The following is a 14,879-nucleotide window of genomic DNA, read 5'->3' as shown; positions in this document are numbered from 1 at the left end:
ACTTTCCTTGCTCTGGATTCACAACTCTGTCTCAAGATTATTTTTTGTTGCACATTTAGCTTCTGTGCCACCCTCCTGTACCAATTTGTATGGCAATTAGGTGGTTAACTGCATCACTCTGTCTAAATGTCATGTCCGTTTCATGTTTACGTCACTGTATTTATTTTCCTTTGCACTATGACCAGCGAGAACCAGCTCTGCGTAAGGTGCATCATATATCTGAAGTTGATAATGAATGATAGTTTGACTCTGCTTTGATAAGGTGCTCCCCATAACCTCCTAACCAGTCCCTTCCCGAATACCGGCCCCAGGGTTCAGAACCAGAATCCGAACACAGAGATGGACAGCTACGCATCCTTCATCTGGGAGGCATTGCAGAAGACGCGCTGCCGCGAGTGCGTGCCGTCCTGGGAGGAGATCCAGGTGCTGATGACTCTCCGGGAGATGCTGTGTTTGGTTCATTATCCTGGTCCCGGATCCTGCCGGCTGCCCATCACCTCCCATACCACAGCGGATGAGGTGAGGGCTTGCGGGTGTTGGCAGTAAGGGACTCCAAATAAACAGCATTGGTGAAGGTTGCAATATTGAGTGTGTAGCTGAAATCAGACCTGTGCTGTGTAGTAGTAAGCAAGATAAATGAACTTGTAGTTAAATATCCTAACTAGAACTGAGTAGGAGGTTCGGGGCGACTAACAGACCGAATGATGCGATGAGACTTCACTCGTCCTTTCACTCATACTCCTGCTTCCTCTATGAACTGCCCCCCCCAGCTGGTGAAGATGATCTCAGAGAAGCTGGGTCTGCAGGACAGCCGCAACACCTTCGCCCTGTTCGAGCAGAACGCCCACCAGGAGCGAGCCATCAACGGAGGCACCATCATCGCTGATATCCTGACCAGGTTTGAAAAGTGGGTATCCCTCCCCGGGGGCCGCTGATGCATGCTGGGGTCTAGCAATATCCAAAATGTTAATCTTAAGATCATGGGTGGACTGATTAGTTGACTGTAATGTGGGCGCAGTTTTAGACCTCGATACTAAACGAACGCACTTGAAACTTAAAACAAAAATTGGAGAGACGCATCTCAGTGAATCATTCATTTCAGGTCTTACATTTGACGTTACTACACAGTCACATGCTACATCCTTTCACCCAGTTGCTGCAAGCCAGTGTCATTGATGCAGTTGCACCCTATATTTCCAACCAGAATTCCGGAATGCTCGCCTCTGAATCACCAAACGCTCACCTCGGGGAAACGGGTTCCGTCACCTTGGCGGCCTGGTTTACTTAGCGCACACGTGCCTAACGACTGGGCTGCCACAAGTGACACCTTAATCGTCTGCTTGGTGTTGGGATAATTTGCCACGAGATAAGCGGGGCGAGAACAATGGGATCACTGTTCCCCACACACCCCCCCCCTCCTTTTTGCAAGGTGTGCAATACCTGGCACAGTGGTAGAGCAAACCGGCCAAACAAAAGGCATTGTGGTTAGTCATCAGTCAACAAACAAAAGCCGCGGTCAGGCCAGTCGAATAGTATGTGGGTGGCTCCACCACCATTGCCTGTATCGCCGCATTTTCCTTACACGCCTCCCCCCTCCCCGTAGCCTCGCCGCTAAAGATCCAGACCCGGACAGCCAGTGGAGACTCTCCTTCAAGCTCTATTGTCTCCTGGATACTGACAGCATTTCCATCGACAGCATCGAGTACATATTCCTATTCGAGCAGGTAAGACAGAGCACCTAAAAAGGCACTCGATTGAATGTATAACCTTTTAAAAGGTTACATATAAGGCAGGGAGGTTTCATAATCAGTCACAAGGGTGGTGGGTATAGGTGGTGAAGTTGCTTGTGCAGTAGAACACCCATTCAACACTCATTTCGAACTCAGCCTGCATATTTATTTTTTCTCTTCAAAAATACGGTCTGTTTAAAAAAAATAAGTCAGTGAGCCGCTTTTTGTAAACCGGGTCAGATGTCTTTTGATGGTTCCTCTGCTCGTAACGCGGACTTCGTGGAAGCGAAGGTCATGCATACCGTTGTCGGATTCTTGTTCTCTCTTCGCCCCAGTGCCATGAGATGATGGTGCGAGGTCAGCTCCCTGCCTCCGAGGAGGATCTGCAGGACCTGGCAGCCCTACGCTTACAGTGCCTCATGGGGGACTTCAGCACCCACTCGCCCTGCCCGCCGCTGGACGAAGTCTTCCCCGGCAACGTGGTGGAGGCCCGTGTCCTGCTGGCCCTCAAGCCCCCCCCGGGCATCCCGTCTACAGGCCCCAACCTGCCTATGGGCTGTCCGCAGAGGTTTGCTGGCGGCCTCCTGGCGGGGGCGCTGTGGAGCCACACGGCAGCCCACAAGCAGAGGGTGGAGCAGGACCTGCGGCTGCATGGCCGGCTGAAGGAGGAAGGGGCGGCCGTGATGGGTGCCATTGTAGAGCGCTGGAAGGGACTGGCGGGCTACAGCAGGCGGGAGAGCATAGCGGCCTACCTTGCCATCGCAAGGCAGTGGTCGGGCTTTGGTGGTACCCTCTATGAGGTGGACTTCTACATCGTGAGTGCACAGACCCCGTTAACCACATTAGACATCGATCTGTGGCCATCTGAGGTCACCATCGGCCTTTCTCCCTCGTTCCAGAGCTCCACTGGTAGCTTCTCACAGAAACTATGGCTGGGTGTGGCGGCCGAGTGCATCTCGCTGTACAGGCAGGGGGAGGCTGAAGCCTTGGAGTCCTTCCCCTACGGTCAGATCTGCTCCTATGGAGCGTTCGACAGCAATACCTTCAAGGTCACCGCTGGGGACCGGGATCTGCTCTTCGAAACCAGCAAGGTACTGGCTAAGCTTGTCCAAGTTTATCTCCGTTTCCTGTGTAGGAACTAAACCAGTTCGCTATTCGGTTTTGTATGTAGTTACGGTGCTGTACAAAAACCTCAGGCATTATAACAATAATGTTTTTTCTGTTCCAAAAAATGACTGATGATCATATCAGATGGCTGGAGGAACACGGCTTCAGTGCCCAAACTTCTCCTCAGGGGCACCTCAGCTGTGCTGTGTATTCGTCACATTCCACAGCCAGATTAGTTAATTATATAACTTAATTAGTTAAATAACTTGGCGAGATATTAATTAACCGAACAAGGTGGAGTAGTGGACGAGTCCAAAAAAAAATTGAGTGTATTGGTCAGTTGCTGCAAATACTAGGGTGATGTTAGGGGAGGTTTTGGGTGACACTCTGACAGACATAGTATCATAGTTTAGGGTTAGCAGATAACCCAAAACCCCCGGCTGGGGGTCGTCACTGCCCCTCCTCTGTTCTCTCGTCTACACCACGAGCCTCGAGTTGGCAAGCTCTCGCCGGCACAGCGAGACACAGGGACACATTGTCCTGGCCGTGTCCCTAGCGAACAAAGACGATACTGTGACGTCATGGGATGCAGAAGCCACTTTTTGTTTGCTGGGGCAGCGTTGCTGTGAGAACCGCGGGTCAGCTCCCTCAGGGACGGTGTCTGCGGCATTGCAGGGGGGGAGCGCCAGGGGGCCCTGGGCTGCATTGCCCGTTTTGGCAGAATCTGGACGCCGTGTTGCTTGTGGGGCTAACATGGCTGGAGGCCGGATATCTTCGCTCAGTAATATAAACCGGATTTGGGGGCCCTCTACTCTGAGCCCATCTGTGTTCCCACAGTCTGTTTGCACATGTGCAGTACAGGGGCTCCTCTCCAGATCCCTGCAGGTAAATTACACTTCATCTCCCGACAGAATCTGCCGCATAAAATGGGACTTGGGAACCAACAAGTTAGGATATAGATCAAATGAACTTTTGGTGCACCCCCTTATATTTGGCCCACCCTGGACACCAGCCAAAACAAATCTCTGTACTTGTCCAAGAGACGTTGACCTGACATTGTTCCATCCTGGAATTCCACCTCTTTTCATTATACTGTACACAAAAATCAAGGCTCAGGACCTGAGCCATCGGTCTTAAATATGCTTGGTGCTCAGCATCTGGTTTTGAGATCTTCACTAGAGACGTATCATGAGACTGCAGCAGTCAGTCTAACACCTTTGCCTCTAACCTCCCTTTCACAGCTGACGGAGATCATGCAGCTCATGAACGCCTACCTCAGCGCCGCACAGCGATACCAGGCACCCGCCAGCAACGCGGACACCGATAGGGGCTTTGGTATCTCCCCGGCCAGCAGAGAGGAGCCCTGACCTTGTAACCTTCACGCCGCCCGGACCTTTGGCCACATGTGCCGAGAAGGTGAAGTGCAGGAGCCGTCTGCGGGGCAGAACTTCAGCGTCGGCCCTGGTTCGTTGCGGAGGGTGGGGATGGTGTCGGTGCTCTGCTCCACTTGGCTCCCCGGCTTCGTAAGTCATAAAGAGATGGGGAAGAAAAGCTCGACTTTTTAGCTCCAGGCTCCAATTTCCTCTAGCTGTGGATGCGTCAACCCGCCAGAATTTACACATGCTGGATTTAATAAGTCATCCTGCTTTCTTTGATGGGACTAAAGGGACTTTTCCAGTAGTCTAGTCTACTGGCGTGGGTTGAAAGGAAGAAAAAAAAATTATTCCTTTGGAACCAGAATATATGGCTAATATTGCTTCAGAAAAAGGTGTGAATGCCAAAGGATATTCTTTATTTTCCCAAAGCTTAAAGTTCCCTCACCTGTACTGCTTATCAGCAGCTCTGTGAAGACCTACATCTTGACCGCAGACCGTGGTCAGGAGTAAACGCTGTGTCCGTTTCTGGTCTGCTACCAAAGTTGGTGTCCTCGTGTAGGACTTCTCCAAATCTGCACTCCCTCAGAACAAACCATCACTGGTTTGAGTAGCACTGGTTCAGAATCGACCTATCGGAGAAATGTTGTACTACCTACATGTAAAGATCCCCCTAACTGTACCTGTTCCTTCCAACACAAAAAAACCTTAATCTTCTGAATAGCTTCCCTTTTTAGAAATACATTATTTAAGGAAAACGGTGCCATTCTGTGACGTTAATTTTATTTTTATCTTTTAATAAAAAGTTTTGATAATAATTGATTTTGTACTTCTTACTTAAGAATCTCTCGTGCAAACCTCGATTAGTTTCAGTTTATCCACAGCGTTCTGGGATTCAATAATGGTGTAGTTTCGGATGCTGCTTACCTTGGGATGGTTCAGGAACAGTCACTCCTGCCATTTTCCAGTCTCCGGGTGACAAAGTGAAAATGCACCCTAACCCTCACATACATCAGGTTAACGCCGGGGACCAAGGAAAGACAAGATTTGCAGCTTCAGTGACATCGGTGCCTTGTTTAGTTAAACCCCTTAGTGCCCCCCCCCCACACAGACACACACACACACAAACACACACACACATTCCTGAGACACGTGATGTCTGTAGATTCTCATTGTCAGGACCCTGACTTGAAATATATACATTGAGAATTCAGCAACCCACAACTACAGATCTTTGTCAATCAGGTATTTTAGCATTTTGCTAAAAAAAAATACTCTTTATCCAATGTATTCATCTCACACAGAAATAATTTTGTCCCCAAGGGATAAAGTTGGCCAGCTTCCTCTCTCGGATTCTCTGAAATAATGGTTTCTGTGGGCAGACAGAAAAATGATTGGTTGAGAGAGTGTACAACCAATCAGATTGTAGAGGTGTGCCTAAGGGACTAGAGAAGGCAGGACAAAGATATCTGATTGGTTGTTCACACTTCATGTCTAATTGCTTGGACCCCCCCCCCCCCCCCCCAAACGATCTGATTGGTTCAGAGAGATAACTAATCAGTTTTCCTTCTGCCCTTAGAACATTTTTGTGTAACTAAAAAGCTTTGTTTTGCCCTCGCTTTCATTTATGAGAAATGGAGACTGACACTCCTAGTTTATGGCAGAGCGCAACACTGGCCCGATGTAACCCCACCTCACCCACCCTCTTAATTCAACCATTAAACGCCCGCATACCCTTCGGCCGAAACACGGCCTCCGTACCAAATCCACTTCCTGGCAGGAAGTCAGAAGGCATACGTGTTCCTCGGTCACGCTCCAAGTTTCTGCCTCCTACAGCAGCGTTTCCCAGCCTAGTCTTCAAGGACCCTCAGACAGTCCATGTTTTTGCTCCCTCTCAGCTCCTAGCAAAATATGGACTGGCTGGCAGGGAGTAAAAACGTGGACTGGGGGTTCCTGAGGATTGGCTTGGGAAACACTGTCCCACAGCTGCAGGCAGCTCCTCTCTTATGAAAGCCATATTTTTTTTTTACTGTATGACAGAAGGATGGCTAGCTTTGTCTGTAACTTTGTATGCTGTTTGTATGCCGCATGGTACTTCTGTAGATGTATGCTGTTTATACATGTGACTTGGATGTGCAATAATGCGAGATTAGTATGTATTTAATAAAGCAACACTATTCATACACTGTAGAAGCCATGTTTTCATTACACTTGGGCCTAGAATTTCTGGAGGATGCGGCTCTCCATGCGACCATCTCAGCCAACGAAAAAGTATGGATTGTACCGACTGTTTGTGGTCACTTTAACCAACATAAAATACACGGGTCTTTCACTTGTGTTAAATCTTTATTTGTTAAAGCACAAATTCGAACGTTGCATCTGCTCCAAGCAAAAATGCATTGTTGCATTCGCTGTATGTACACCACTTGCAAACTTCTGCGAAGCAGGAAATGATTTGGGGGGGTGAAAAAAAAAAAAAAAAGTCAGTGCATTGTGTACTATACAAGAAACCGCAAATATCCACAATTAGAAAAATAGACACCCTCCACTGTCTGGACGCAAAAAATATCGGTCTGTTGTACTGATGTGGCTTGAGGTTGTTAATTTTGCATATTGAACCAGGCATTACAAAAAGAGCAATAAAAGCCAAAGTACTGGTGTTACCTGATGGTAAACAGCAAAGTTTCCAACTACCAGCTGCTCTCTTGCCCAAACCCTTGAGGAGTTCCCAGGATGCCGAGGGTGCATCATGCACTACAGTGACATCATCAACTACTTGGATAGCATGCTACAATGTTGTGGGAAGCAAAAACGCACTTGATGTCAAAGGAGTCCACGGTATCGAACGGATTGCAGTATTGCCAAGCTGAAGTAGCAAGCAGTCATCTTATCTACAAATAATGTTTTGTTCGCTGGAAGATTCAGGAAGCCGGAAGAGTCCGGGAGGAGAGCTACTGAAAAGCCAAACCACAGCAACAAAAAACAGATAAGAGTTTATAACCCTTACTTGCTCGCTGTTTTGCTGCGACATCTAACTCTAATTTCATCTCGTATTATATACTCTGCCAGCTGTTGCACAATGCAGGCAGCCACGCCTTATATTCAGGTATTTCAGGCTGGCAAACATGTACAGTCATGTTATGGGGAGGGGGGAAATCTGAACAAAGTGAGGTCAAACCAGCTGACGAGGAGGACACAGCTCAGGACACAAAACTTGGAAATTGCTGTGCTACGCTACACAATCGGCTAGTAAGAAGTTCACCGGATGATAGCACATCGTTTACATAAAATTCCCGGGCTTGAAACGCTGTTATATATAATGAGAAATACCTGCTATAGGGGAACTAATGGCTTATAGCATCCTGCTAGGTCACGTCAACAGAGGAAAAAGCTACCTTCTTCAGAGGTACCCTAGAAGATGTCTGGGCTTATAGCCCTGGCGGGTGATCACTGCTCCTGGGACCCCCAGGAAATATAGTCGGGCCGGGTGGCGGCGCTGTACTCATCTATGAGCTGCTGGACCACTTCCCGAGAGTTGTCCAGCTCGTCAAAGTTTTCCTTGAACATATCCTCCTTCCGGAACTGTTCCAGGAAAGCCTCGCGCTTGCGTAGCTTGTCGTACTGCCGGCACGTGCGTTCAAACAGCTGCAGGGAAAAGCAGGTCCACCAAACGTGAGGCCCACGTGCAGCTCTAGCGCGCACGTATCACAGAACTTCAAACGACAAAATACAACTGTGGACACCTCATGAGAAGACACCAGCCATTGCTGATCGCGCTAACATTCCTCGATAATGAGCAAACATTTATATTAATTATGCCAGTGATACTCATTAGTAAAATGCAAAATGTTGATTTGAGAGGAACAATTGCTGTGGGTGGGGCTTACAGAGGAAATGCTCGTGTGATTGGCCATCATCAGCCCGCTGACACGATGGGCGGAGGGCAGGTAAGGGGACTTCCTTGACAGGGCCACTTGGATGCTGGCAGGTCCCCAAGGGATAAAGTTGGCCAGCTTCCTCTCTCGGATTCTCTGCAGGCTCTTATGCACCTGAAAACCCAAACACAGGCCGTCAGCAGGTGCCCGGTAAGGATGGTGCGCGGGGTGAGCAGAGGAGGACGAGTGATGTGTTAGCGATGGAGGATGAAGGTCGTCGACAGCGGACACAGACGCGCTCCCTGATGACTCGAGGACAGCTACCTGCGTGGGATCCACCTCGCCCTGGATGATGTTGAGGATGGCGATGTAGCAGTGGTTGGTCTGCCGGTCTCGGCCCGTCGACACCATGACGTTCTTGGGCTGCAGCAGCCGCCTCATCACGTCCAGCACCGTGGTCTTCCTCACACTGGCCACCTGTACCCAATTAAGAATGGATCTATAATTATAAACCAAACTCCACTGCAAATAACTTTGTTGGATCCAGACAAATGCTGACTAATGGAAAAAAAAACTCAATCCCCAGCTGGCAGGTTGACACAGTTGTATTACAAAATATACACGCTACCGAATCCTACATAGAATCTAGGCAGCCGGAGGAGGGAGAATGTCGCATACCGACTGGTCGGTGGTGAGAGGGGTGTAGCCCGTCATCAGGAAATGGAGGCGCGGGGTGGGGATGAGGGAAGCTATCAGGCCAATGAGGTCGTTGTTCATGTAGCCGGGGTAGCGCAAAGTTGTCGTGCTGGCAGACATTATAGTGGACACCTGATAAAGGAAGAACAGTGTAGGCAGAGTTGTGAGCAGCTTAGCAGGGGACCGCTCTCTAAATACAGCCACAGGAGGGCGCCCTCCCTTACCCAAGACCAAAGTAAACAGAAACTGCATCCGTTTTGTGTGTAATACGCGCCTAATTGTCATGTGTAGTATGGTATTAAATGGCATGGTAATAAAACGTGGCATTAGCTAAAGACCAGTTTTTAGCTATGAACATTTCTTGGTTATTTGGTCGTGCTTTCATAGAATGCTGAAAGGTTATGGGAGTTTTACTTGCGCAAAAATATTCTGATTGGTTCTCTCTCCAAGCCAATCAGATTTGTAGAGGAGGTGGGACCAACGAATCAGATGCTTTTGTCCCAGCTCTTCTACTTGCTTGGACTCACCTCCTCTATAATGTAATTGGATTTCTCTCCAAACCAGTCTTTTTTCATTCTGCCCTTGGAACATTGAGTGAATTGAAATGGCTGAATGTAACTGATTTTATTGAAAATTTGATTATTGATATTGATTAGAAAATTCAATGTGTGGACTGTGTTGAAATTGCAAGACAATTCAAGACACTAACAAGAGACTAATATTTGTAGGACTGTGGGTGGAAAGCTTCGAAAATGATGGTACTTGATCAGGGATTTGCATACAAAATATTATGCAACTGAATCCAGTGAAAGGTTCAAGATTTCAAGACGCCGCGTTTCATTCCTGCTAGGAGAGAGACCATGTCTGACTGGGCCTGCAGTCGTTTTTTTATCCTCCGCAATCCCAGACCAGGCCGGGCCTGCAGGTACAGAAGCCATGGTGGATGCTCACCAGCTGGTTGATCTGAGAGAAGGAGGGGTTCTGGATGTGCAGACGGTCCGTGGCGATGCGGTTCAGGGCCGTGTTGTCCAGCACCACCTACGCAGATGAAAAGAAAAAAAGACGAGCTGTCATTCACTGGACTCACCTGGGAGGGGAGACAGACGGACCAACCATAACGCTGGAAACGACAGTACTCCATAAAAACGTAATTAGTAACATTATTACACAATAACAGCCCCCTCCCCCCAACAAAACACAATGATGCCAAATAAAATATTTCAATCTACATTAAACATAAAACAGTAGATATATAAACAAAAAAAGGTATTGCTTATTTATTCCAATACCAGAAGACTGAAATCTGCATCAGCCTTTCAAGAAAGGTCATTTATCTTAATTGCCTACAGATTCAGCCCCTCTAACAAGTCAGTCTTGTAAGAAAAGGTTAACATTTGGGGCAACCCCGTGTCTGTGACATTTAGGGTTGCAAACTTGGCAGGGTATACATCACTGGCAGTACTTGCCATCTGACTCTAGTCTCCAGTCAGTCTTTGCCGTATAAAACATGCTGAACTTCGAAATGTAATTTCCGCAAGATACACTTCCGCTTCCCTCGCTACCGGCCGAAACCCCTACAGAAAAACGTACAGCGGAAAAACCCATCTTTGCAGGCAGAACAGCATCACAGCAGATGGACACACTGCAGTTGTTTCCCTCCTCATGTGTGCTGTTCACTTTGCCCAGTCTTTTTTTGTTGTTAGACATACCGTGCACTAAAGCAATTAAGCAGCTTGTTACATGCAACTACACACAGCCCTTCCCAAGTCATCCACTGGAACAAAGTCCAATTTCTTTTTTAAAACCTTGCCATCCACTGTCAAAAGGGGCTTCCACACACAGGTAGTCTGTTGTACAACCTATTGGTGCTTGTCCACTAGCATACGGGAACCAGCCCATACCTGAGCCAGACCACAAAGAGACCCTGGTTACAGAGAGTTTCTGGCTCACTTCAGTTTTACTGCTCATTAAAGGCCTTCCCAAGTTCGGAAAGTAACAGTGATGTAAAAGGGAAAAGACGCTTATTTACTGCTCACAAGGTATGCATCGCGATTTACTACGTGCTAATTTCGTTTACCGCTCGCTGCGTAACGTTAGCATCTGATGCGAGCGGAATTAGCATTAGCTTGTGAAAATTTGTGGTTTGGAAATTTTCAAGTTCTGTGTTATTGGGAATGCATCAATGCTCTGCGTTGTTTAATACTGCTACTAATTAATAATACATAGATTATGCCGTTTTTCCTTTGGATAATACATGCACACTGACATAGATTACTAGCGTCTCCATGAATTTTGACCAATCAGACCGTGGTGATGCTACCAGCTCGGATTAGTATCGCTTTTCGCCCTGCTAGTAAGCAGGACCATGTCAACACGGGTTTGGGTCGGGTACGACTTGCATAATTTACAATGGAAGTCTGTCTCTTTGTGGTACGATTCGGATTCGGCTCGGTTCGGTTCTTGATGGCAGTGGAAAAGCACCAGATGTGGCCCAGTTTGTAAACAGTCATTACTGGGGTGCCTATAAAATAGATCCTGACCAACCCATGCGTTCCAAATTAATGGTGTAAAATTCTCATTACTTTCAAAAGACGCAAATATCATAATGAGGGCCTCCTGGCATCTCTTGAGAATGATACTGGAAAATAACCAAAATCCTTACCATCATTAACCAGATACATGTGTGAGGTCGCAAAATCAGCCATTTCTAAATTACAAGCATGTAGCCTTATGATGTTTACAACCAGAGAGGTCTGAACACCTGCCAGAGGACTTGGTGTCATGCTAGCCGTCAAAGTAACCTAAAAAGGCAATAATGCATCCGATCTGCGCAGGCAGCGGCCCCATACCACGCAGTCAGCATTCTGCGTCAACCTCTTCAGCGTCAGCAGAGAGTTGTAGGGCTGCACCACCACGTCACTCATCTCGTCCTGGTTGGGGAACACCGAGTAAGTCTGCACCAGCTTCTTGGGGTACCTGAACACAGAGGGGAGACTGACTAAAAGGTGCCCTTCTGGGGGGTGGGTGGGTGTCAATTACACAAAGAAGCATGCTGACCGATCATTCAGTTTCTCCAGCAGGTAAGATCCCAGGCCTGATCCTGTCCCCCCTGCAATGGAGTGGCAGAGTACAAAGCCCTGAAACACGGACAGAAGGTCGTTTAGCCCTTTAGAACACAAACATCCTCACAAACAGCCAAAAATGAATTATTACCAATATACTTTGAGCCAACTAAACTCTGAAAATGTGACCAGGACAGTGCAAAACATTGCAGTTTCATTAAAAAGTACATATGCACAGGTGGTGTAAGAGATATAGGACAGACAACCACGTAGTGTGGACACAGGTAACCAGAGGTGGCCAGGTCAGGTCCAGAAAGTAAAAATCCAGACCAAGATTTTGTTTCAACCAACCAGTTGACTATAAAGAGTCACAGTCACAGAGTACTCAACTGGTTAGTTGAAACAAAATCTTGGTCAGGATTTTTACTTTCTGGACATAATCTATCCACCTCTGCAGGTAACTCGGAAAAACACCAGCCTGACCTGACATTCACACAATGGAAAACAGCAATTGAAAATCATTAAAACCAGGAAAATAAAGTTTAATTAGCTTCCTTATGTTACTGTGATGAGGCTGAGATTCAAGGTTAAGAAAACAGCAAGCAATACTAATAGTTTTATATGAACTTTTCATTTAAAAAAATACATTAACATCTTGGACAAAGGCAAGCTTTTTTTTCCAGAGAAATGAAGCCAAGTTGTGAACACTAGAGCATGTGTAAACACCACGAGCTTGGGGCTTGCAGGTGAAAAGCGATCCCTTCAAGTGAACGCCCCGTTAGCTTTCTCTGCTCCAGCCCGAGTCAACCAAGCGGAGATCAAAGGCCAGCCACCTCCAAGCTGTCGCTGCCATCTGCCTCTCTGTCGATGATGTCGAAGATGTCCTCGTGGATTTTCTCACCCTGGAAATACAACCGTGAGAAAGCTCGACCAGGCTGCTTCATACATATGCACTTTAAAAGGCATCTTACGCTGGTCTCTTTGACAGCTTGGGGTTTCTGTTATGGATGGACTTGCTATTTTTTTAAAGATCTTCCTCAAAAAATATTATGTCTATCAGTACCAAATGGAAGCATTACTCAGAGTTTCTTTAAACCAATGTTTTGAGTAATAACAAAAATGAAGAAATTCTGCACAAGCATAAACGCAATCAACAACAAATTTATTTTTATATAGCGCATTATCACAACATTACATCGTCTCAAAGCGCTTTACAGCATCCTCACCCAAAGCCCCCAATGAGTAAGCCATAGGCGACAGTGGCAAGGAAAAACTCCCAAGAAGGAAGAAACCTTGGGAGGGACCAGACTCAAAGGGGGAGCCCATCCTCCAGGGGCCGGCAGGGATAATCCCCTTGCTTTTCAAGGCACGGACTTAATAAGTTTTTCAGTTGTCGTGCAAACATGGTGAGCCGGACTCTGCACAGTTAATACCTGGGAAAAGCCGCTGGCCCAGTTGTTCCCAGCGCCCCCTCCGTGTTCTGACAGGTAGATGTTCTCTGGGTTGTACAGGTTGGCGTACGGCGAGTTCAGGATGGAGTGGATTACCCTGGGCTCCAGATCGAGCAGAACCGCCCTTGGGATGTAGTGCTCATCGTCCGCCTGCAAGGCAACGCTTCATTTTAGGGGGAACAACGGAATAGAAACGGCGTAATAGCTCCACCTGCTGGCGATGCGAGATTATAAAACGCTCCTCGTTTCTGCAGCTTTTCACAAAGCTCCTGGCATTTTGCGTCATAAAATTAAGATGCCTAAAGGATACACGTGTTAAACACTGCAAGCAAACCCGGTATGGAGATGCAGAGCCCTACAAAGATTTACAAAGGTACAGCAGAGCAGCATATAACATTTAAGGAAAGGCTTTAAGTTCAGAGGAGTACAAGTTATATAGGAATAAAGAACTGAAAAGACGGATCAGACTAATACCTGGTAGAAAAATACGTCTTTGCGGTCCGTGCCCTCCGTGGCGAACTCTTCCACAATTCCCTCCGGGCTGATGCCATGTTCGGCGCACAGCTGCTTCCAGAACTCAAAGCCGACTGCGGGGAAGGAGGATGCGGTTCATGTGATATTTGTTTACCGATCAACGCATGTAAACGTTCTCATTTTAATTATAACAACTAGCTAAGGCTTGCTTTTGAGGATTACTCATTGATCTGGCATGCTGACAGCGATGTAAAATGTGGCGTCTTTGTGATCGTGAACAAAATGTAGGTTGGGTTAAGCGGTGAAATCCGCATTTCGAACCTGCTATACTGCCTCATTGCTTAAACTCTCAAAAAACGGATAATGTTTTAAAACAAATGTCGGTGCATTGCTCGATTTGTGCTTCGTGTGTAAGTTAAGCTACAATGACAACCATAGCGATGTAAGAAAGCTGTCAGTTACCTACAGAGTCAGAGAACAAGCTACCCAACCCTCATTCACCAGCAAACAGCCACATTTAATTCATCATAGGATAAGACCCGCACACGAAGTTTATTTTAGAGTGATGCACCGTAAAACAGAAAGCATTAATCATTCTCTAGTCCGTCCACGGTAAACAACACCCGAGAACAATTCACCATCACCGGGCCTAATCCACTGGATGGGACAAATCAGAAAATGCAATAAATAAACAAGAGCATACTCTGATTGCCGCACTGTCCTAACTGAAGTGTTATAATCTCCCTGGGCATCTTGCTTCATTAACGGAGTACCGAAGTTAATCAACTGACAATCCAGCGCTCGAAGGCCTGCCCCCAACGCGTCTCAATGACCGGCGCTTCCTTTCTCCCGCCGTGGTGACGTCACAAGCCCGCGCCGCCCGCGGGTGTGTGCGCGCATGCGTGAAAGATAAATGTGCCGCACGTCGAACTACAGATCCGTGCTTTACGGCAGCTTGCGGTAAAGCATAATAAAGGCAGATATATACTGTAGTTTTTATTATTAACAATATTATTGTGTTGTTGTGGATTTATCCACCCTTGACTTCTGTCTAACCACTAACAAAAGCATCGAATAATCAATGAACGAACGACCTTTTCAGTTCAATTTA

The 14,879-nt window shown here is 47.1% G+C and overlaps 2 protein-coding genes across 5 annotated transcripts in view; one reads left to right on the top strand and one right to left on the bottom strand.

Annotated features, from left to right (window-relative positions):
* Positions 1 to 6,403, top strand: part of plekhh3 (pleckstrin homology, MyTH4 and FERM domain containing H3) — a 32,478-nt gene extending 26,075 nt beyond the window's left edge. For 3 of the 4 annotated variants that reach the window (XM_048991767.1, XM_048991766.1, XM_048991769.1), the window contains 5 exons: positions 312 to 519; positions 771 to 907; positions 1,604 to 1,724; positions 2,066 to 2,821; positions 4,079 to 6,403. In XM_048991767.1, coding sequence (XP_048847724.1) covers positions 312 to 519; positions 771 to 907; positions 1,604 to 1,724; positions 2,066 to 2,821; positions 4,079 to 4,204 — 1,348 coding nt within the window. In that variant the 3' untranslated portion in view covers positions 4,205 to 6,403. The remainder of the gene's footprint in view (positions 1 to 311; positions 520 to 770; positions 908 to 1,603; positions 1,725 to 2,065; positions 2,822 to 4,078) is intronic. The other variant, XM_048991768.1, reaches the window with a different exon arrangement.
* Positions 6,404 to 6,543: 140 nt separating this feature from the next.
* Positions 6,544 to 14,612, bottom strand: tubg1 (tubulin, gamma 1). The gene is made up of 11 exons (XM_048991772.1): positions 14,472 to 14,612; positions 13,769 to 13,881; positions 13,277 to 13,444; positions 12,677 to 12,745; positions 11,839 to 11,918; positions 11,631 to 11,757; positions 9,733 to 9,819; positions 8,764 to 8,913; positions 8,410 to 8,562; positions 8,098 to 8,259; positions 6,544 to 7,855 (listed from the first exon to the last, which is right to left on the bottom strand). The coding sequence occupies exons 1-11, from the start codon at positions 14,518 to 14,520 to the stop codon at positions 7,658 to 7,660; spliced, it is 1,356 nt and encodes a 451-aa protein (XP_048847729.1). The 5' UTR covers positions 14,521 to 14,612; the 3' UTR covers positions 6,544 to 7,657.
* Positions 14,613 to 14,879: the final 267 nt, after the last annotated feature.

This window comes from Brienomyrus brachyistius, chromosome 22 (genome assembly GCF_023856365.1).
Source record: "Brienomyrus brachyistius isolate T26 chromosome 22, BBRACH_0.4, whole genome shotgun sequence".
Lineage (NCBI taxonomy): Eukaryota > Metazoa > Chordata > Actinopteri > Osteoglossiformes > Mormyridae > Brienomyrus > Brienomyrus brachyistius.
Note: the sequence above shows the minus strand (reverse complement) of the source record. Positions and strands in the feature narration are given on the sequence as shown.